The sequence below is a fragment of the Balaenoptera musculus genome, chromosome 13 (assembly GCF_009873245.2).
Source record: "Balaenoptera musculus isolate JJ_BM4_2016_0621 chromosome 13, mBalMus1.pri.v3, whole genome shotgun sequence".
In the NCBI taxonomy this organism is placed as follows: domain Eukaryota; kingdom Metazoa; phylum Chordata; class Mammalia; order Artiodactyla; family Balaenopteridae; genus Balaenoptera; species Balaenoptera musculus.
Genome location: NC_045797.1, coordinates 8,654,523 through 8,676,452, shown reverse-complemented (window position 1 = coordinate 8,676,452; position 21,930 = coordinate 8,654,523). Strand labels below are relative to the sequence as shown.

At 42.6% G+C, this 21,930-nt stretch overlaps 1 protein-coding gene across 1 annotated transcript in view; it reads left to right on the top strand.

The window, feature by feature from the left end:
* The window catches only part of VWA3B (von Willebrand factor A domain containing 3B), a 211,562-nt gene that overhangs the window by 66,731 nt on the left and 122,901 nt on the right, over window positions 1-21,930 (top strand). The window contains 1 exon segment of the mRNA XM_036872281.1: window positions 14,867-14,992. Coding sequence (XP_036728176.1) covers window positions 14,867-14,992 — 126 coding nt within the window.

The following is a 21,930-nucleotide window of genomic DNA, read 5'->3' as shown; positions in this document are numbered from 1 at the left end:
CAAAAACTGAAACCATTTCCACTAAGATCAGGAGCAAGACAAGGTTACCCACTCTGACCACTGTTATTCAACATAGTTTTGGAAGTTTTAGCCACAGCAATCAGAGAAGAAAAAGAAATAAAAGGAATCCAAATAGGAAAAGAAGAAGTAAAGCTGTAACTGTTTGCAGATGACATGATACTATACATAGAGAATCCTAAAGATGCTACCAGAAAACTCCTAGAGCTAATCAATGAATTTGGTAAAGTAGCAGGATACAAAATTAATGCACAGAAATCTCTTGCATTCCTGTACACCAATGATGAAAAATCTGAAAGAGAAATTAAGGAAACCCTCCCATTTACCATTGCAACAAAAAGAATAAGATACCTAGGAATAAACCTACCTCTGGAGACAAAAGACCTGTATACAGAAAACTATAAGACACTGATGAAAGAAATTAAAGATGATACAAACAGATGGAGAGATATACCATGTTCTTGGATTGGAAGATTCAATATTGTGAAAATGACTATACTACCCAAAGCAATCTCCAGATTCAATGCAATCCCTATCAAACTACCAATGGCATTTTTCACAGAACTAGAACAAAAAATTTCACAATTTGTATGGAAACACAAAAGACCCCGAGTAGCCAAAGCAATTTTGAGAAAGAAAAACAGAGCTGGAGGAATCAGGCTCTCTGACTTCAGACTATACTACAAAGCTACAGTAATCAAGACAGTATGGTACTGGCACAAAAACAGAAGTATAGATCAATAGAACAGGATAGAAAGCCCAGAGATAAACCCACGCACCTATGGTCATCTTATCTTTGATAAAGGAGGCAAGACTATACAATGGAGAAAAGACAGCCTCTTCAATAAGTGGTGCTGGGAAAACTGGACAGCTACATGGAAAAGAATGAAATCAGAACACTCCCTAACACCATACACAAAAATAAACTCCAAATGGGTTAAAGACCTAAATGTAAAGCCAGACACTATAAAACTCTTAGAGGAAAACATAGGCAGAACACTCTTTGACATAAATCACAGCAAGATCCTTTTTGACCCACCTCCTAGAGAAATGGAAATACAAACAAAAATAAGCAAATGGGACCTAATGAAACTTAAAGGCTTTTGCACATCAAAGGAAACCATAAACAAGGTGAAAAGACAGCCCTCAGAATGGGAGAAAATATTTGCAAATGAAGCAACTGACAAAGGATTAACCTCCAAAATTTACAAGCAGCTCATGCAACTCAATATCAAAAAAACAAACAACCCAATCCAAAAATGGGCAGAAGACCTAAATAGACATTTCTCCAAAGAAGATATACAGACAGCCAACAAACACATGAAAGAATGCTCAGCATCACTAATCATTAGAGAAATGCAAATCAAAACTACAATGAGGTATCAACTCACACCAGTCAGAATGGCCATTATCAAAAAATCTACAAACAATAAATGCTGGAGAGGGTGTGGAGAAAAGGGAACCCTCTTGCACTGTTAGTGGGAATGTAAATTGATACAGCCCCTATGGAGAACATTATGGAGTTCCTTAAGAAACTAAAAATAGAACTACCATACAACCCAGCAATCCTACTACTGGGCATATACCCTGAGAAAACCATAATTCAAAAAGAGTCATGTACCATAATGTTCATTGCAGCTCTATATACAATATCCAGGACATGGAAGCAACCTAAGTGTCCATCGACAGATGAATGGATAAAGAAGATGTGGCACATATATACAATGGAATATTACTCAGCCATAAAAAGAAATGAAATTGAGTTATTTGTAGTGAGGTGGATGGACCTAGAGTCTGTCATACAGAGTGAAGTAAGTCAGAAAGAGGAAAACAAAAACCATATGCTAACACATATATATGGAATCTAAAAAAGAAAAAAATGTTTATGAAGTACCTAGGGGCAGGACAGGAATAATGACGCAGACGTAGAGAATGGAGAATGGACTTGAGGACGCGGGAAGGGGGAAGGGTAAGCTGGGACGAAGTGAGAGAGTAGCATTGACATATATACACTACCAAATGTAAAATAGATAGCTAGTGGGAAGCAGCCGCATAGCACAGGGAGATCAGCTCGGTACTTTGTGACTACCTAGAGGGGTGGGATAGGGAGAGTGGGAGGGAGATGCAAGAGGGAGGAGATATGGGGATATATGTATATGTATAGCTGATTCACTTTGTTATAAAGCAGAAACTAACACACCATTGTAAAGCAATTATACTCCAATAAAGATGTTAAAAAAAAAAAAGATTGCATTGTATCAGCAGTTTGCTTACTGCAGCTTTCCTTGCCAATGTATTAAAAAGCCTTTAAAAATTTGGACCAATTATATTGCATTTGTGCCCATTATCAATTCAAGATTTAAAAGGCTATAATTATTCTCTAAAGTTTCCGAAGTCCTTTGGACTACTCCAACTCAGATTAGTGGAGACTGGATAACTTAGATAAATGCATAGCTACAAGTTCTTATTTCATTTAATTTTGATGTGTGATACTGGTTGATAAATAGATATTTGTAGGAATCTGCATTTCTTGTAATGGGTTTGATAAATGAATTGTAATAGTAACTACAAATAAGTTAATTATGTGTGAATTTTAACGAAATTTTAAGCCTCATATTTTGGGGCAAATCCTTACATCATCCTCTTCCCCTCAGATAGCAAAAAGTAGTTGTAGGCTGAGAACAATTTTGTCTTGTTTCTTGCTTCCTTGCAAAGACAGCAATAGATATATCGTGTACAATCATTTCTTTATTCTGTGCTTGCTTTGGATTCTTATATGTACTTGGAAGAATTTCCCCCCAAGATCTGAATTTTTTCCTGTTTGCTTGTTTTCCCAGGACTGCTCTTTTTGGGTGATAGAAAGCTTTTCCAGTGTTTTGACACAGGCAATGTGTGCTACTTAGGGTGGTACATTAAATAGTGCATTACATTAAAATTCTTTTCTACATTACTTCCTAAGAGTTCATGGGCAGTTTTCTCTGGCTGTCAGGAATGTTTAGAGAGAGGACAGGAAGAGGACTAAGGTTCATGGCACCTACTGCGTCAGCCCCGCTGAGCACTTGTGCAGATGGTGGTGCCTGCCCACCTCAGCAGTCAGGAGTAAATTGCCTCTCACCTCTGATTCTGTGGCCAGGTGCTGTCCAAAGATCTTCCCCTGGACTTATGAGAACTCCTAGGGGAGGGGGGATACCCTTCTATTCTCCTTGCCCTCTGGGATCCTCTGTTTGCCTGGCGCTGTGTCTGGTTTTTCCGTGCTAGTCTGGATGAAAATTCAGCTCCTCTCTTTATTCCCTCCCACCATCCTCCTCGTATACTCTTCATTAGGTGTGATTTTTTAAAAAAATATTTATTTATTTATTTGGCTGCACCAGGTCTTAGTTGTGGCATGCGGAATCTTTAGTTGTGGCAGGCAGGATCTTTTTAGTCGTGGCATGCAGGATCTTTTTAGTCGTGGCATGTGGGAATCTTTCAGTTGTGGCATGCATGCAGGATCTAGTTCCCGTGACCAGGGATCGAACCCTGGCCCCTGCATTGGGAGTGTGGAGTCTTAACTGCTGGACCACCAGGGAAGTCCCCATTAGGTGATATTTTAATAGCTGCTGCTGAGCCACTGGAAGAGGAAAGAGTGACATACATCCTCCCTGGCTCCTCCCTTCTGTTTTTCCCTTTTGCCTCCTGAAGCTTCTCACCATTTCTTTTCAAGAGCAAAGCCTGCCACTGAGTCTCACCTCCAATCCTGACGGCTGTGTCTTGTACTTGGGGTTCATTGAGCTTCTTGGACCTGCTGGTTTATAGTTTTCATCAAATTAGTAATACTTCCGCCATTATTTCTTGATCACAGGTCTACAGGTCAACTGCAGATTGATTAATTGAGGAGGGACGTGTCCTCCTTTAACTAGTGCTCTCCGGGATATATTTCTGTTGTGGCAGTCAGCATGAGCCGTGTGCACAAGCGCCAAGCCAAGGCATGCAGCCCTACTTAAGGCCTCTGCTCATGTCACACCCACTAATATTCTGTTGGCCAAAGCAAATGAAATGACCAAGTCCACATCAAGCAGATGAGGACATCTACTTCACTCACACTGAGATGGGGAGGGAAATGAATATTTGCTAAACAATAATGCAAGCTCTCACAATGTTTTGTTCTTGCATGATTCTTTTTTTTGGCTCTGGCAAACAGTGTTTGCTGGAAAGTGAATCAACTTTGGAGTCAGACCTGGATTCAAACCCTAGTTAGTTTTGCCACTAACTACTTGTGTGACTTTAGGTAAGTTACCTAACCTTTCTGAGCTATGTTCTCTTAGCTGTAAAAATGGGAAAAATAACATTTACCTCATATGATTGTTGGGGGAATTAAGGCATATAACACCCATGGTAATGTTTAGTACAAAATTGACATTCAATTAATATTAGTTTCCTTTTAGGATTCCAAGTGGGCTTTTATTGTAGACATTGGCTCTAGAAAGTAAAATAATCCAACAGGATAGTGAGCATTTTCAGACTAGTTATAATACTAACCAGTTTATTCGCATGCATAGTGATGGATGGGAATTGGAATTTGGAAGTAGAAAGTGAATACTGTACTGATTAGCTGCATCCCGATTGGAGGTGGATCCATTTCCAAGGTTTATATTAAGGGTAGGTGATCAGGACCTTTCTAGAGGAAATCAGGAGCACCTGTTCATCTACTAGCAGTGGTACATAGGATTATACTGCGGGGCCCTTTCTGAGCATGACTTTCCCCCACTTCCCTACTGTCAGATTGGGCGCAGTGAGAGGTGTGAATGGTGCAGGAATATTTGTCAGTTGGACATGGTAATTTTCAGTTCTCAGAAGCTTTCGTGATTGGATGGGATGGATTGTTCTGCATGGGAGCTGGGTTATTGCTGACTTGGGAAGGAACTTTAACTGCTGGTCCTTTCCAGGGACTGTATCTTTAAGGGGTACAGTCCTAATTCCATGCATGGGAAGCTGCTCCTTAAGTTAGGAAAGCCTTGTGGGCCCAGAGTGAGGGGTCTACGTAGTGGTCTGGGGGCTCCCTCTCAGGAAGGAAAAAGGCTTCTGATCTCTAGGGTTCGGAGCAGACCTCATCTTTTACTTTGGTTTTTCTCTTCCTGTTTTGTCCTCAAAAATTTAATTAAACTGAAATAGTAAGTATGGACTGAGAAAATCACATTAGAGTAAAATTTTTCACTGAGGGCCTGTCATCAGCCTAAACAAAAGTCAATAATTTTGGCATTGACGTGGCTAGCTCGAAATCCGGACTCATCGGTGAAGCTGACAGTGGGCTCATTTTCCATGCCAGGCTCTTCAGAATTGAGAATGCAAGACATCCAGTGATAGGATGAGCACCCGGGGTGATGGCTGTGGTTAGAGCTCTGAGCTCCCACTTCAAGCCAGAGCTGGTATCTTATACCAGAGGAGGAGGAAGGGGAGGGGAGGAGGAGGGAGGGGAAGGAAGAAGAAGAGGCAGATGCAGACACTTGAGGGACAGTCTTAACTTTAGCGTGTTTCCTATATACAACCACAACCCACACCTCAGGACCCCCTCATGGTTCCAGATCAGGGTTGGGCAGCTCAACACCTTTCACTTCTAGCCCCGTGTCCCGCCATCAGCCATCATTAGTAGATCTGTGATCGCCTCTTCCTTCTGAGCCTGGGCTCCCCTCGGCCAGCTCAGCCCAGCATGCTGGCCAGCCTCTGCTCCTTGAGCAGAAGCGGCAAATAGGGTTCAGTGTGCTCATCACCATATTTTGCTCATGGGATAAGAGAAAGACTGCAATGAATAAGTAAAAAGGAGTGAGTTTTGGAAAAGATGAAAACTCTAATTTGAAAAGATACATCTACTCCAATGTTCATAGCAGAACTATTTACAATAGGCAAGACAGGGAAGCAACCTAAATGTCCATTGACAGATGAATGGATAAAGAAGATGTGGTACATACATATGATGGAATATTACTCAGACATAAAAAGAATGAAATAATGCCATTTGCAGCAACATGGATGGACCTAGAGATTATCATACTGAGTGAAGTAAGTCAGAGAAAGACAAATATGATATCACTTATACGTGGAATCTAAAAAACGGATACAAATGAACTTATTTGCAGAACAGAAATAGACTCAAAAACATTGAAAACACACTTAGGGTTACCAAGGGGGAAAGGGTCGGGGAGGGATCAATTAGGAATTTGGGATTAACAGATACACATGACTATATACAAAATAGATAAACAACAAGGACTTACTGTACAGCACAGGGAACTATATTCAATACCTTGTAATAACCTATAATGGAAAAGTATCTGAAAAAGCATATACACACACATATATGTATAGTATAACTGAATCACTTTGCTGTACGCCTGGCATTGTAAATCAACTATACTTCAATTTTTTTTTAATGGGGAAAAAAGGAGTGAATTTCAGGTAATAGGAAAAGACAGTGTTTTTCTGAGAGTGTTTTTGTTTGTGTCCAGTACTCCTGGCAAAATGGTGTTAGAAAATCTGTTCTGCTCAACGGTATTATTCTGAAGTCCAAAAATGGTGTAGCTGTAAAAATTTGGCTGATTCTACCTTTGGAAATTGCAGTTTTTTTGTGTGTTGGTGGAGAAAAATGCATGAACGAAACTCAATATTACAAAACCAAAATCTGTTTGTTTTAAGGTATGTTCAGGCTGACAGGCTTAAGGGAGAAAAAACAACCAAGTCCTCATTCTTGGAAGACACTTGTGATCTTTAATTAGATATTTAAAGTTTGCTGGCCCATCACTCAGGCTTGGCTTGGCTTGGCTTTGTTTCTAAGCTCTAATTTAATATAGAAGCACCGACTGGTGCCTATTTATGGGTTACTGAGAGCAGTTCTCTCAGAGGTCTCCTTCCTGCTCCCTAGAACTCAGTTTAATTCAATGGATGGAGCTGGAGCAGCTGCACTTCCAAAATTGTTGCCGCATTACAGTTTACAAGGCTGAGACTTTATCTCCGAAGTCCTGCTCCTTCTAATAATGGCGTGCCTTGGATTTCTTATTACTGCTCTGAGACAGTCCTCTTGTTAGCAAAGCATTTATGAAACGCCTTCTGTGTGCTTTAGTGTCTCACTAGGGGTGAGGAGGAGATTCAGAAGGAATAAAAGAGAAGTTTCCTATTCAGGGAACCCTAAACTCTTAGGATATCAGTTATGCTTCTGCTTGATGATTTCAAAAGTTGCTCCTTCACAAAAAGGAGGGGATATATGTATATGTATAGCTGATTCATTTTGCTGTACAGCAGAAACTAACACAACATTGTAAAGCAACTGTACTCCAATAAAAATTAATTTAAAAAAATAATAAAAGTGGGAAAAAAAAGTTGCTCCTTCCCATCACAACTGCAGGATCTCAGTTTAGGATTTAAGAATTGCCCACCTACACTCAACCCTCTTGTTCCCTTAGTTCCAACCTTCACCTAACGGTTAGGAAGGTCTAGTTTTCCCCACCAGAGAGTAAGTCTCTTTAAGGGCAGGGACCCCCTGTATTTTTTTCCCCCATAGTGGTTTTAAATCCTGGGTTCCTTGTTTATTCTTAGCCTGTCACCAGGACCCCTGCACTGCTCGCTGGAACCCTCTCTTGGCACCGGGCAGTGGTGGGCTTAGCCCAGTTCTTTAGTCACCAACATAATCAGTCTCTTAGAATCACACTGAAATAATCAAGTGGGTTCAGACATCCTGCATCACCTAACACAACATGGAAGCATAGAGAAATCTCTGAAAAATCTTTTAAAAATTAAATTGAATTACTAGGAAAAAAGAGCTAGTGTAGATTTCTGATTACCTTTGAATACGCTTGTTCTGATTTCAAGGTGAGGGATCTACTCCACATATATTATTTGAAAGTGGAGCATTGTGCTGAGCTCTGGGGTTGCAATGATGAAAAAAAGGGAGTCCCTCTCTTCAAGAAGCTGATGTTCTGGAGCAGCCTACAAGGTGTCAGGGATACACCACGGAGAGCAGTTACAAAAAGGGATAAACGTAGTTCTGTCCTCAAAGTAATAACAGTTTGATAAGGGATGCAGTATGCCAGTAGTAGAAGCTCAACACTGGAGAGCTCTCAGAGTTAGTAAAACCCATCGGGCCTGCCTGTGGGTGACCGCCAATCCCAGCGCAGGTAGATTACAGCTAAGCCAGCCCGTGTGTGCTACAGCTCAGTAGAGTGCAGCATTAGGTCCTGACCTCGGTGTTACAGCTCACCAACCATCATCGTCTACAGATCAGAATTACAAACTGGGTGGTTTCCATACCAGGAAGAGATGAGCCTATAAGCCCCTTGAAGGAAACTAAAAACAACCAGTACATAACAGATGAGGTTTGCTTACACAAATCCTGCATTGTGGTAATTTTTGAGGATATACAAGGCTATATATCCATGTGCTCCACATGGAAAGAGTATGGGGAGGGGGAGTTGGAGACAGACAGAGCCGAGGCTGAAGCCTGACTTCATCACTTGTTAGTTGTGTGGCCTTGGCCAAGTTCCTTAATTTCTCTGAACCACAGTTTGCTCATCTGTTAAGTGGGAGTGATGAGCCCTACTTGGGTGATGGTTGTAAGAACAAATGAAGTAGTATGTTTAAGTGCCCAACACAGTGGCTGGCACATAGTAGGTACAAAGTCAATTTTACTTTCCCCCTCTTCCTCCTTCTTTACGTATCAGCAGGAAGCAGCCATTATGAAATACATCTAAAATAAACGACACTCTTAGAAACAGTAGAATATCATGAACCACATCAATGAGAGTGGCCTGGAACGGGTATCTGGAAGATGGTATGTCAAGGACTCTCTGACACCTTGAAGGTCAGACACAAAAAGAGCTTTGACTCTTTAGGAGCATTTCTTTAAGGCAGAAATAGGGACATCAGGGTATTAGAATATTGTTCCCAGAAATCACCCAACTTTGTTTTGTTTTTTCTCCAAGCATATGCTGGATAGAAATAATTTGCGTACATGCCTGACTTGCCTAAGAGACTAAAGCTTTGCACACTTTTGTTGCAAGAGAATCACAGGGATGCTTGTAAGAGTACAATTTCCTGGATTCCCACCCTCGGAGTGAGTCTGGGGTGTGGCCTAGGAGTCTGCATTTTGATAAGCTGATTCGGGGTTCTGACACAAGTTCTGAGGACCACACTTTGGGAAGACCACCCTGGAGGGGGAGCCTCTTCAAAGCTCACACTGTTTCCTATTCACTCTGTATTTCCAGTGCTCAGATATCATGAGCGTTGGTTGAGTTTTGTTGAAGAAATGAATGAATGATGATTCTCCGAGAAGATGTCCTGTTGTGAAAAGGATATTTTTAAATGATTGGCTTCCTGGTTTCTAGGTTAGTCTCTTGTGAGTTTGAAGAAATAATGAGTCTCCTAAAACTTACTCATTCCTGAATGACCTGGCAGAGCTGGGAAGAGACCCCTCTATGTGAGTGAGACCCAGTCCCCAGTAGACCATGTAACCTACCATCCCAAAAACGGGTTTCCACTGAGGGCAGGAGGCAGAGCAGATGCTAGCGTGGGATCGCCCCTGCAAAACAACAGTCCTAGCCTTACTGTTTCTCTCTTGATTCAGAGTTTGTTGATAGAAATCAGTGAGCAGCCCCGTGAGCATCTTATAATTCTTTTTGGGCACTGTAAGTCCCTTAGAACCAAAAGAAGTGCAGTCCTTTTATGTGATTGGAAAAGCTGGAAAAAAAAAAAACTTTCATAAATTTGCTCTAAAGGAAACTCATAAAGTTCCTTCGAATTTACCATTTCATTAAAACACTTACCTTTGAGTTGGTGTCTTCTGAATGGCATTAGCGATTCTAAATAGGATACATTTATCCAACTAAACTTTATTCATGGGCATTTTGGGCATTTTCTCTTTAGATATTGCTTCTCTATTCTTGTGCCTGTGTCTTTATCACCTGTTTGCTAGTAGCCCCCAGAGTCTGGGGTCATGCTTCTTACTGAGTTTTGTGGAACACTTGCTCTCTACCGTGGGGAGAAGAGTTATGGTTTATATACAGGTTTTCTATGTGAATATTGGACAATTAGACTGCATTCCATTTGCATGTTACAGTGTTACACTTAGAAGAAAGAGGCCCCAGGAGATGGTACCATAGCCTCCTATTAAGAACTGTCCATACTTGATATTTGAAACTGCTTTTAAGGCATCATGATGTTTGTGAAACACATACATTCATTGTCCCAAGAAAACGTTAGACATTTATCAAGATGGTGAAATGACTCTATTTGCTTTAAATTAATTAATGGTTAATTTCCATAGGGTGAGACTGAGCAAAATATCTTAATATGTCATTTAACATAAGGAACTGGGAATGCTTCCATTACAACAAAAACTACTGATTTCACCACTTTCAATCCCTTTATGGATGTAATATACACCCTTTTACCAGATGCATATTATAATTTTAGGTCTCTGGGGATTTTAATTACCTCATTGTTCATTATTATTTTTAAATGTTATATCACTTTCTGAAAATAGAAGTGCTGTGTTTTCCTGAAAATACTGCCTTTTGTAGTCATGTTCAACTCTTTCAGATCCTCAAGACTGAGTAGGCATTTAGGGCTCAGGCAGTGAGCAGAGTCTCCACCCAGGGGGGCCAGTTCTTCCCCCAGGAGTCCTGGGCGATGGGGAAAGGGCCACAGCAGGACCCAGGGGATGGTCTGGGATTCACGGTTGCTGAGGGTGGTTTTAATTTAATTTAATAGCCCTTCCCTTCCTGCCCCTGGTATTGCTAATATTTCAGATATGGGGGTGGGGGGTAGGGACCTTGCCTTGCTGTGGCACGAGGACCTAAAAAGAAATGACTTACTGCTCTAGGGCACGTCACTGTTAATGTCTGGAACACCTAGGGCATAGCCATATGCTCAAATGATATAAGTCTGTTACATACCATTCAGAAGAGTTTCTTGCATTATTGGGGGTTGTTGGTTATGAGACAGAGCAATCCCTTGAGGAAAGAACACATTAGGTGCTCCGTCATTGTTTCTTTGTAATAAAGAAAAATGAAAAGAAGGAAGGATAGGAATCCTTACTGGAAACCCTGGATCCTGTGCTGAGTGCCGTGGAGGATACAAAGAGAGAAGAGACATTCTGCCCTTGCAAACACAAACCGTAATCCGACACAGCAGGCTGATACTGCAGGAAAGCTGTAGATCACAGCTCTCGGCCCCAGGATGGCCCTGGACCCACCACTGAGTGGTGAGCTGTGTTGTAAGCAGCTGCTTACCAAAAATAAAGCCTCGTGTTTGTGAAGGATTGGCTTCAATTAGCCTGGATTCAAGGTCTGGATACACTAATTTACCATCCCCGGCTGATGCTTCTTTATGCTCTTTGGAATTGGAGGTTGGCCTGCCAGGCAGCCAGGAATTGCATATGGCGCCAGCCTCTTTAACTGCGTGTGGCCTGAGAGTGTGTCCTGGCAGCAAAAGCACCGAGAGCAGTGGTTGTGGCTGCTTCATTTCATGGGAATTGAAATGGAGCAGGAGGCAGATCGCTGTTTCCTGGGGGGGCGGGGCAGAGTTTGATGGTGGAGTCAGGCTGCTGCCTTGAATGAAGGGTGGGGCTGGGTGAGTGCAGTGGAGGGCTCTGAGCCCCCTGATAGGGAGCACGGGGGAGTGCAGGGGCCCTGGAGGGCTGGGAGGACGGTGCTCTTACTGGGTTCATGGTGGCAGACTATTAGAGGGGGTGTCATGGCGGGGGCCTTGAACCCTGGATTTGAATGCCAGCTCAGGGTTCACTGGCAGTGCCCACCCACCACATATACTAAGTGCTCAACAAATATTTGCCACGTGAATAGATGAATGACTTGGACTCTGACAACTGGACTTTATCCTACAAGTGAGACAAGGAAGATTTAACAGGGAGGTGGTGTTTGGTGGCAGGTGGGCTCTTCCCCTGACACGTCCAAATGTATCTGACCTGGGTCTCATTCGTATGTTAAACAAGCCAGTCAGTACCGGGTGTTAACAACAAACAGCAGCTTGATGTGACATCACCTCCAGCTAGTGTCAGCATTCTGTGAGCCTTCAAGTGGTTACCACAAGGCCTGTGGGGGATGTCAGGGGTTGGTGTGGGAGGGGGCAGTTGGGGTTGGAGGATCTTTTAGGTCACCTGGGTGTCTGTATGAGGAACCATATCCTGTCTCTGAGCGCGGCAGGATCCGCTGTGGTTTCATCTCCTTTCTGGTTTGGCCTGGAGAACTTCAAACTCACAAAGCTCTCTGAATACTGAAATCTCCTGTGCCTTGTCCTCTGCGCTCTTCTGTTTCCAGTGGGGCTGTCCCCCTTGGCTGCAGCTGTCTGATTTCCCAGCTAAGCTCCTTAGAAGTGACCCAGATAAAAATGGCAGCCCTTCCTGACTGCCTGTCGAATAACTTGAAATAAAACCTCTGCCTTCTAAGTTAGGCTTTTTATTGCCTGTGGTTTTTCTTGTCTGCTAGCTGGTTTTGTTTCATTATGTTCTGTTTTTAAAGCAAACCAAGTTAAATGGGTAGTTTTGAGTTGTTTTGTTTTCCGATCACCAGCGGTAGGAATCTGTAGCTGCCTGATTATAACGACTAAACCAGTGGAGTGAGAGTCTGATGACTACTTGCTCAGGAGAGCACATCCCAGGTCACTGCTGCGCCTTAAACGCACTTTCCTGTCCTTGCATTAGAGAGCGGCAACTGTATTTCCTTGGAAGTTTTTCCTTTGAGGCTGAAGGAGTAAGTAGTCTACTCCTTCTTAAGATGTCATTGACAAGCTTGAGGGAAATGGAAAGCCTTGACTCATTTGAAACTTTTAAAGAGAGAATTCTGCTACTTAACACCTCCAGGCTGAAGCAAGCAGCTGGAAGCCAGTTTTGCTTTCACAGGGTCAGAAAATCCTGTGGGCTCCAGGTTTGCAATGGGCAGCAGCCTGCGATATTTTTGGAGTTCCAGCGTGGAGCTGGGAACTCATCACGTTTCACTCCTCGGGCTATTGATGGCTGTGGAGCCCTGGTGGCCATCCATCTCTGTCAGGGCTTGTCACTTGCTTCTTAATAAATATAGCTATTAATACTCTCTCACTTGATCTGGCCTACTTCAGGAGGGCCAGAGCTCTGGTTTCCCTTAATTCCGCCCCACCCTTCTGGACTACATTTTAAAAGTCAGAAACATCAACTCTGGTCTGCCCTGGTAGCTTAAAGTCAGTCTTTTGGCCCAGGGTGGACGAATCTCCTGGGGCGGCCCCTACACCTGATGGCTATTCTCTTTCTCTGTGGTTGTGGGATCTCAGGCATCTGTGGACTGTTAAGTGGGATGCCATCAGCAGCTTGGGTAGGGACCTCTATAAACCAGCCGTCCCTTTTCCAGGACACCTAGTCAGGGTGGCTGAGTTGGTACAGTTACACCAACTTGGGTTTGATACCCTGCTCTGCCACTCTTGAGGGTATGACCTTGGACAACTAACTAGCTCCCCCTCAGTTTACACAGCTGTGAAATGGGGACAGGAATAGAATTTGCCTGGAGAATTGTTGTGAAGAGAGATGAGAAAATGTTTCGAAAGGCCTAAGCACAATGCCAGGCACATAGCAGGTACCCCAAAAAGGTATTTCTCATTAGGGAATCGGGACTCAGCTTACTTAAGTAATAGCAGCATCAGTGTTCTCTGAGCCGACTGTACACAGTCTGTGAAGTAGATTTCTTGCGCATGTTTGTTTTTAAATAAACTTTTATTGGAATGGAGTCTTTAAAACTAGAGAATACGTCTGCTAAATTCTTGTCTGAACAACCTTTTAGAAGCACCCCAGAGCAGGGACTCCCCTATAGCCCCCACGATGCCATGAGTGGTGCCAGGCTGGTGGCTGGGCCCGCGGCTGTCACTGAAAATGGGTGAGTGGCATCTTCTAAGCATGGTTGCCTGTTGGGGTCACTGCTGGCCTCGTATGCACAGCAGGCTCTGGCGGAGAGAACTGTAGGTTCACATACAGTTGTAAGAAATAACAGAAATGCCCACATGCTCTTTACTGGGTTTCCCCCATGGTAGCATCTTGCAAAACTATAGGACGGTATCACAACAAGGATGTTGATATTGATGCTCTCAGGATACCACCCCAGGTTCCCGTGTGTTGCATTTTATAGTCACACCCATCCCCCTCCTGCTCCTACACCCTCCTTAACCTCTGGAAATTACTAATCTATTAGAGCCAGGATCTTGGTGGAGGCAGAGCCTCTGTCCCAGCCTTGGACTTCTTACCCATGGGATGAACGTCTATTGACTGATTGCTAAAATGATATAAATATCTATATTAATTAAGCCATATCATTTAAAAAATGTCATACAGCCAAACCAAACCCTTAACTGAGACAGGAGAGGTCCAGAAAAGGAGGCCAAAGAATTGTTATTACATTAGGGAAAAACAGAGTTGTGAAGGTGGTTTCAAAGAAGCAGGAAATCTCGGCTTAATCAAGAAAGGTGAGGGGTTGTTACTTTCATATACCATTGAGTTTCCCTTGCCCACAGTGATCACCCTGGCTTTTATTGGGTGCTTTTGAATATTTTTATTCTTCATCTTATTTGAGTATTATCAATAAATTCATCTTAAAATATCCTGGCTGCCACAAATATTTACTTTACAAGGATTTATTACCTCCTAAAGTCTGCATTTATGATTTCTTGAGATGACAGCATTTTCTTAGGGATTTCACTTCTGAATCTCAGAAAGACATTAGTGGGGAAAATGGAAGTTGATGTTCAGAAATATTCTAGAAACTTGGCCAGGGTGTGCCAGGCTTGCTAGGACCACCAGAGCGTTCTGGGGCCTTCCACAGCTGCCTGCTCACACGTGTTTCCCTTCCAGGAGCTGGGGTCAGAGAGGACGTGTTTCTCATCTGGAGGGAGATGCAGGAAGCCAGCAGCACGTTGGCCCAGATCCAGAGTCTGGTGGCTGAGCCTCCCAATACCGACGTGGCCACAACAGACCACGGTGAGCGCTGTTTACGGGCACGAGTGTAAAAGAGTCATAACTGCTACTGGTTGGGGATGGGGGCTGTTTCCATGTTCCTTACCAAGGAGAGCTCCTTAGCCCAGCTCCTGAGGGGACTCTCCAGAGCTCTGCTGTGCTGTGTGTGTGTGTGCACATGTGTGTGTCTGTAGGTTGTCAAAGCAAAATCAGAGTTCTATTCAGGGACTATTGCAAGAGGGGAAAAGAGACCTCAGTATGGAAGTGGGCTCAGTTATGAATAAACATGGACCAGTGGGGATTTACAGCCAAGGAGCAGGGTGGAGGGTTGGTGGGTGGAAAATTAGCGAGAAGAAACATCAGGGTTAAAAGGGGATTTCTGGCTAAACCTATCTGACAGGATTCTTGCTGAAGGCAGGCCGGGGTGATCAGACATCACCTGGGGGACAGTGGGGTATGAGGAATTTGCTCAGGTATGGGGGATCCTGGTGAACTGTCTTCGCAGGATTTTTGCTAAAATTAGGCTATACAGAGACAAACACGGAAGTCCATAGGTCAAGATCCAGTTGAAAAGAGGATTCAGAGGAGCCTGAGTTTGGAGTGAGAAATCTGGTTGTAAATCCCAACTCCATCACTAGATTAACCTGAATCTATCTCTTTGAGCCTTAATTTATTCTCCTGTTAAATAATGATAACATCAGTCTTAAGAGACTATTGTAAAAATTAAGTAAAATAATGCATGCTTTGCACCAAGCAGGTACTTGGTAAATGTTAGCTCGATCTTTTCTCTTTCACAGTTAGGGCAGTGAGAATACTGATTCTTCTTCCTGAGTTCTTGAGTTAGTAAAGGATTTTCCTCTGTAGGGGACTGGTTTCATTTAGGGCACGGCTGGTAATAACAGTAGTTAACAAAGCACATACCTTACATATCAGGCACTGTTCTAGGCACTTCACAAGTATTAGCTCATTTCATCGTTACCACAACCTTATAAGACACCTGCTACTTTTATCTCCATTTAAGGTTAAGTAACTTGCCCAAGGCCACGCTAGAAGTAATGAAGCCAGGATTCAAAACCTAGTTCCTCAGTAAAAATACTGATGTCTGGCTCCCAACCCAGACATTCTGATTTAATCCATAAAGGATGCAATCTGGACATTGGGAGTTTTGAGAGCTCCCCAGGCAATCCTAATGTGCAGCAAAGTTTGGAAGCCCCTGCCATGCTGTATTGCCTCCTGGTACCCTGCCTGTGTTACAGAGGCATCAGTGGGGGAGGAGAGCAAGAAGGCCAGGCTGGACGGGGTCAGGGATGCAGTTGAAGAGGAGAAGCGGGGAAGGGGACATGAGTAGAGGGAGGAAGAGGTAGAAGGCATGGGTGAACTTGCCCTGTGCGACTTAATAAATTCCTGGCAACAGTGACTTTTTCCTGTGAGTGGGTGTCCTGACTTGGGTCTCGGGCAGCAGCAACTGCAGTTGCTTCGCCAGGACCAGCTGTCGGGGGTTTCCAAGGAGGGGCCCAATCAGGCTTGTCTGGAGGGGCTGCTCACTTGTAGTGACACCCGTCCCCCCCTCAGCGTGAGCTTAAAGTCAAGAACTCAGGGAGTCCTCTGTCATCCTGAGAGAATGAAAATGAAGCAGGGGACCTGGGATAAAGCAAACATTCATGCCAGACAAATGCTGCTAAGGTGTTTATTTGTGGGAGTGCTATGGCCTGAACTCTGTCCCCCCAAATTCAGATGTTGAAGCCCTAACCCCAGTGTGTCTATATTTGGAGACAGGGCCTTTAAGGAGGTAAAGTTACATGAGATCGTAAGAGTGGGGCCCTAATCTAATAGAACTGATGTCCTAATAAGAAGAGAAAGAGACACTGGAGACCTCTCTCTCTTCACACATCACATGAGGACACAGCCAGAAGGTTGCCATCTGCAAGCCAGGAAGAGATGCTTCACCAGAAACCAAACCTGTAGGCACCTTGATCTTGGACTTCCAGCCTCCAGAACTGTGAGAAAATAAACTTCTGTTGTTTAAGCCACCCAGTCTTCAGTATTTTGTTATGGCATACTGAGCAGACTAATAGAGGGAATATTGAGGCTTGGGGTAATCTTGAGGGTTAACAGAAGGTTTTTAGATATTGTTTCTAAAGGAAACAGAAGAGTTATTGGCCTCTGTAATCTTTAGAAGGATAGATTGTCATCCCTTTGTTTCAGTCTAATACACACACACACAGAACTAAAAACCAAAATAACTCCAAACATAAACTTTCAAAACATGCTTTTTTTTTTTTTTTTTTTTTTTTTTGGCCGCATTGGGTCTTAGTTGTGGCACGCAGGCTCTCTCGTTGAGGCGCACAAGCTCAGTAGTTGTGGCACGCGGGCTTAGCTGCCCCGCAGCATGTGGGAACCTAGTTCCCTGACCAGGGATTGAACCTGCGTCCCTTGCATTGGAAGGCGGATTCTTTACCACTGGACCACCAGGGAAGTCCCAAAAGATGCTTTAAATGTACCATTTCTATTCTTTTAAAATTTATTTTATTTAATTTATTTTTATTTTTGGCTGCGTTGGGTCTTTGTTGCTGCACACTGGCTTTCTCTAGTTGCAGCAAGCGGAGGCTACTCTTTGTTGAAGTGCACGGGCTTTTCATTGTGGTGGCTTCTCTCGTTGCAGAGCATGGGCTCTAGGCGCGCGGGCTTCAGTAGTTGTGGCACGTAGGCTCAGTACCTGTAGCTCGTGGGCTCTAGAGCGCAGGCTCAGTAGTTGTGGTGCACGGGCTTAGTTGCTCCGCGGCATGTGGGATCTTCCTGGACCAGGGCTCGAACCCGTGTCCCCTGCATTGGCAGGCGGATTCTTAACCACTGCGCCACCAGGGAAGTCCCTACTATTTCTATTTAAAAAGGAAAATTTGGTCAGGACCTTTCCACTGTTGGATACCAAAAGAAGCTTTTGTAACCTTGCTTTGGCCCCAAAGGCCACATGTAACATCTGACTTGCTCCCGTTGCTGCCCACAGCCCAGTGTTATTGAAGCAAAGGCTGTGTCAGCCCAAGACCCTGCGTCTGCTTTGTGTGAAGGCAGCAACCATTTTCCATGTTTGGCTGCCCAAGGCCTGCAGGCCAGAGGAGATATGGTAACCATCTGGAGAGGGGAAGGGTAGGATGGAGGAGATCAGGTGAGCTGTCATTACACGTGGAACCTTCATGTGAGTTAGACAAAGTCTTCCTTCCTGGACAAAGCGGCCCCCACCTGCCCCCTTGGCTGGGTGCACTGGTTCAGGGACCAGCTGGCACCTATAGGACCAGGACCGGGAAGGCAGTTTCTGGCAGGGATGACTCATCAGCCTGGTACCTGGAATAAGAAGATGGGGAGGCCACACAATCTGGCTGTTAGTAATTTTGACCTCTTTTAATTACCAAGAGCAGTGCATGAGAATTACCTGAGGGGGGAAAAAAAAACTGACAAAAATATATGAAACATTGGTTTTTAAAGGCACTTGACACCAAGCAACAAAGGCCAGTGGTCTCTGAGATACAGGAGAATCCAAGGTAAACTCTGATTGTCCCAGCTTAATGCTTAGTGCTTTGAGAGAGTTTCCAGGCCATGGTGTAGGGAGAAGGATCCCAGGTAGAGCACAGCAAACTTCCAGGTTTGAGAGATAGAGTTAGGAGTCCAGGGAGATCAAGATATCAAGATTTCACAGGACAAAGTACCAGAGAGGAGAGAGGTGCACAGAGAGAGAACTCTGGAAATCTGCAAAGAGCCCCTCTTGTGATTTCTGCTCAATATTGATCATTCTATGAGGAAATTAACTGAGGCTGGGGAAGATCCATTGGAAAGAATTAGAAAGAAAGGGTTTAGAGCTCACACAGGACCAGGAACAGTGCCTGTTCTTACCAGCCTGATTGGAAAAATGTATAAGTCACAGAGCACTGGGTAGACTACTTGGGAAGGTCTTTCCTCAGTAATGGGGACTGACTAGCCTTAAACTGAGCTCTGGGCCCTTCTAAGAAATCATCAAAGCAAGACATGAAAGTAGAGAGTTCTTTATGGGTAACTTAACTGCATCTCAGAACAAAGCTCAAGAAGATTTATAAGAATATAAAAACATCCAGTACCCAACAAGGTAAAATTCACAACAATTGGTATCCAATCAAAGTTTACTAGGCATGAAAAGAAGAAAACTGACACAGATGTTAGAATTGGCAGAAAAAGACATTTAAACAGTTACAACTGTATTCCATATGTTCAAAGAGTTAAGTGGAGACAGGGAAGTATTTTAAAAAAATACATGTTGAACTTTTAGAGATGAAAATTTTTAGGGAAGAAAATATCTTACTTGAAAACATGCTGAATGGGATCAATGGCAGATTAGACATTGCAGGGAAAAAGATTAGTGATCTTGAAGACATAGCAATAGAAACTATCCAAAATGAGACATATGGAGAAAGAGAAAACAATAATAAATAACAAACAAATAAAAACAAATAACAAAAGAGCATCAGTGAACTGTAGGGCAACTTCAAGTAAACAAATATACATGTAGATGGAATTCCCAAGGAGAGGGGAGGAGGGAGAACACAAATATATTTGGAGAAATAAAGATTGAAAATTTTCCAAATTTGATGAAAATTACAACTTAGAGATCCAAGAAATTCGATGAATGCCAAGTACAAGAAGATGAGGGGAACTGTACCAAAGGACATCATAATCAATTTGCTTGAAACCACTAATGAAGAGAAAATGTTAAAAGCAAGCAAAGCAAAAAAGACATTTTCTGTAAAAGTAACAGAGATAAGCATGACAGCAGATTTCTTGTTGCAAGTGAAAAGACAGTGGAGTAACATCTTATTTTTTTTCATTCAGTACCTTAAACTCTCAATCTAGAATTCTATATTTTGTGAAAATATCTTTCAAAAACAAAGGCAAAATAAAGGCATTTTCACATGTACAACAGCTGAAAGAATTTATTATCAGCTCGTCTGCACTGCAGGAAAAGTGAGAGGAAATCCTTCAGGCAGAAGGAGCATGTGATACTTTTATATGGAAAGAAATGAATGGCAATATGGTTCTACACAAAGGAATTAAGGACACTGGAAATGACTGCATGGGTAAATAGGTGGTATTTTTCTATTCAGATACCTTTAAAAGACAGTTGACTGTTTAAGCAAAAATAATAACAGTGTACTGTGGGGTTTATACCATGTATATAAAAGTTAATTGTATGACAATAGTAACATAAAAGGCAGGAGGGGAATAGCAGCATTATTCATAAGTTCCAAAGATGAACAACCCAAAAGTCCACCAACAGATGACTGGATAAACAAAGGGTGGTATATACAGACAATGGAATATTATTCAGCTTTAAGAAGGAAACTCTGACACATGCTACAACATGGATAAACCTTGAAAACACTATGCTAAGTGAAAAGCCAGACACGAAAAGTGGTTACCAGGGGCTGGCAGGATTGGGGAACGGAGGGAGTCATTTAATGGGTACAGAGTTTCTGTTTGGGATACTGTAAAAGTTCTGGAGTTGGATGGTGGTGATGGTGATTCAACAGTGTGAAGGTACGTAATGCCACCTAAAACTGGTCACAATGATAAATTTTGTGTTATGTGTATTTTACCACCATTGTAAAAACAGCAAACCACTGCATTGCAAAAAAAAAAAAAAAAAAAAAAAAATCCAGGAGGGGAGAAATGGAAATATGCTATTGTAAAGTTCTTATACTCTGTGTGGGGTGATATAATATCAATTGCAATAAGACCATGATACATTGAAAATGTGTACTATAAACTAAAATAACCACTAAATAACAAAACAAGCCAACAAACAAGATAAATTGGATTTGAAAATACTCACTCCAAAAGCTGTCAGGAAAAAAAGAGAGAGAATTAAGGACAGATGGGGCCAATAGACAACAAATAGCAAAATGATTGACATAAACCTAACCATGCATATGGCAAAACTTACCAGTTTGTACATTTTAAATGTATATGGTTTATTGTTATCAATTATACCTTAACACAGCTCTTACTAAAGTAACACAGGAGGCTGTGCATCTCTCCTGAAGTGCTGAGCTGTTCAGAGACATTGGTGTTGGCATATCCGAGCATTCTATGTGTGTGTGTATGTGTCTGTGTGGGTGCCAGGTATGGCTCTCAAACAATAATATGGCCTTTCTCACAAAACGTTCAAGAATTTGTCCAAAGTTAGAGAGACTTTACTCTTCTTTGGATGATGCTTCAGCTCAAAGCATTTCAGGAACTCTGCATTTGCAGTAACCTTCACAGACATTTTATGACTCACTAGAGATAATTAGTCTAATCATCTTGTGTAGCGATGCCGAAATTGGACTCTGCATACCTGGTTGGTTCAGAATATCAAACTGAATGTCAAAAGACAAGGAAAAGGCAAAAGGTCCATTCAGGCTCTGTAGGAAGTTCCGTCAAGGAGCTCTAAGGGAGTTTTGAGCATTTTTTTTAACAAGTGGAGAAAGAGAAAATGCTCATTTTTATTGGCATTGTGTTAAACAACTGGCCGGATTTCCCTGTAGTCATTGGTGATGGTGAAGTACACAGGTTTGGAGTTACAAAGACATTAATCTTGTCTCTGCCCAGTCCTGTGTGACCCTGGGCAAGACATTTATTATCTGTGCCTCAGTTTCCTTATTTGCAAAATTGGGATAATGATAATACCTACCCAATGCGCTGTTGTGAGAATTAAATGAGAAAATATATGTAAAACACTTAAAACTGTGCTGACACATAGAATGTAATGATAGCATAAAAAAGTTTGATCCATTTATTTATTCTTTTGTTTATTGAATACTCACTATATGTAGCTCTGTGCTAGACAGTGAGTATAATGACGAAAAACAGACATGGAATGGCCCCTAATAAAGCAGGATCTTGTACCATTTCTTGTTCAGGAAGGGTAGAAAATCAGGAGCACATGGAAGTGTAATTCC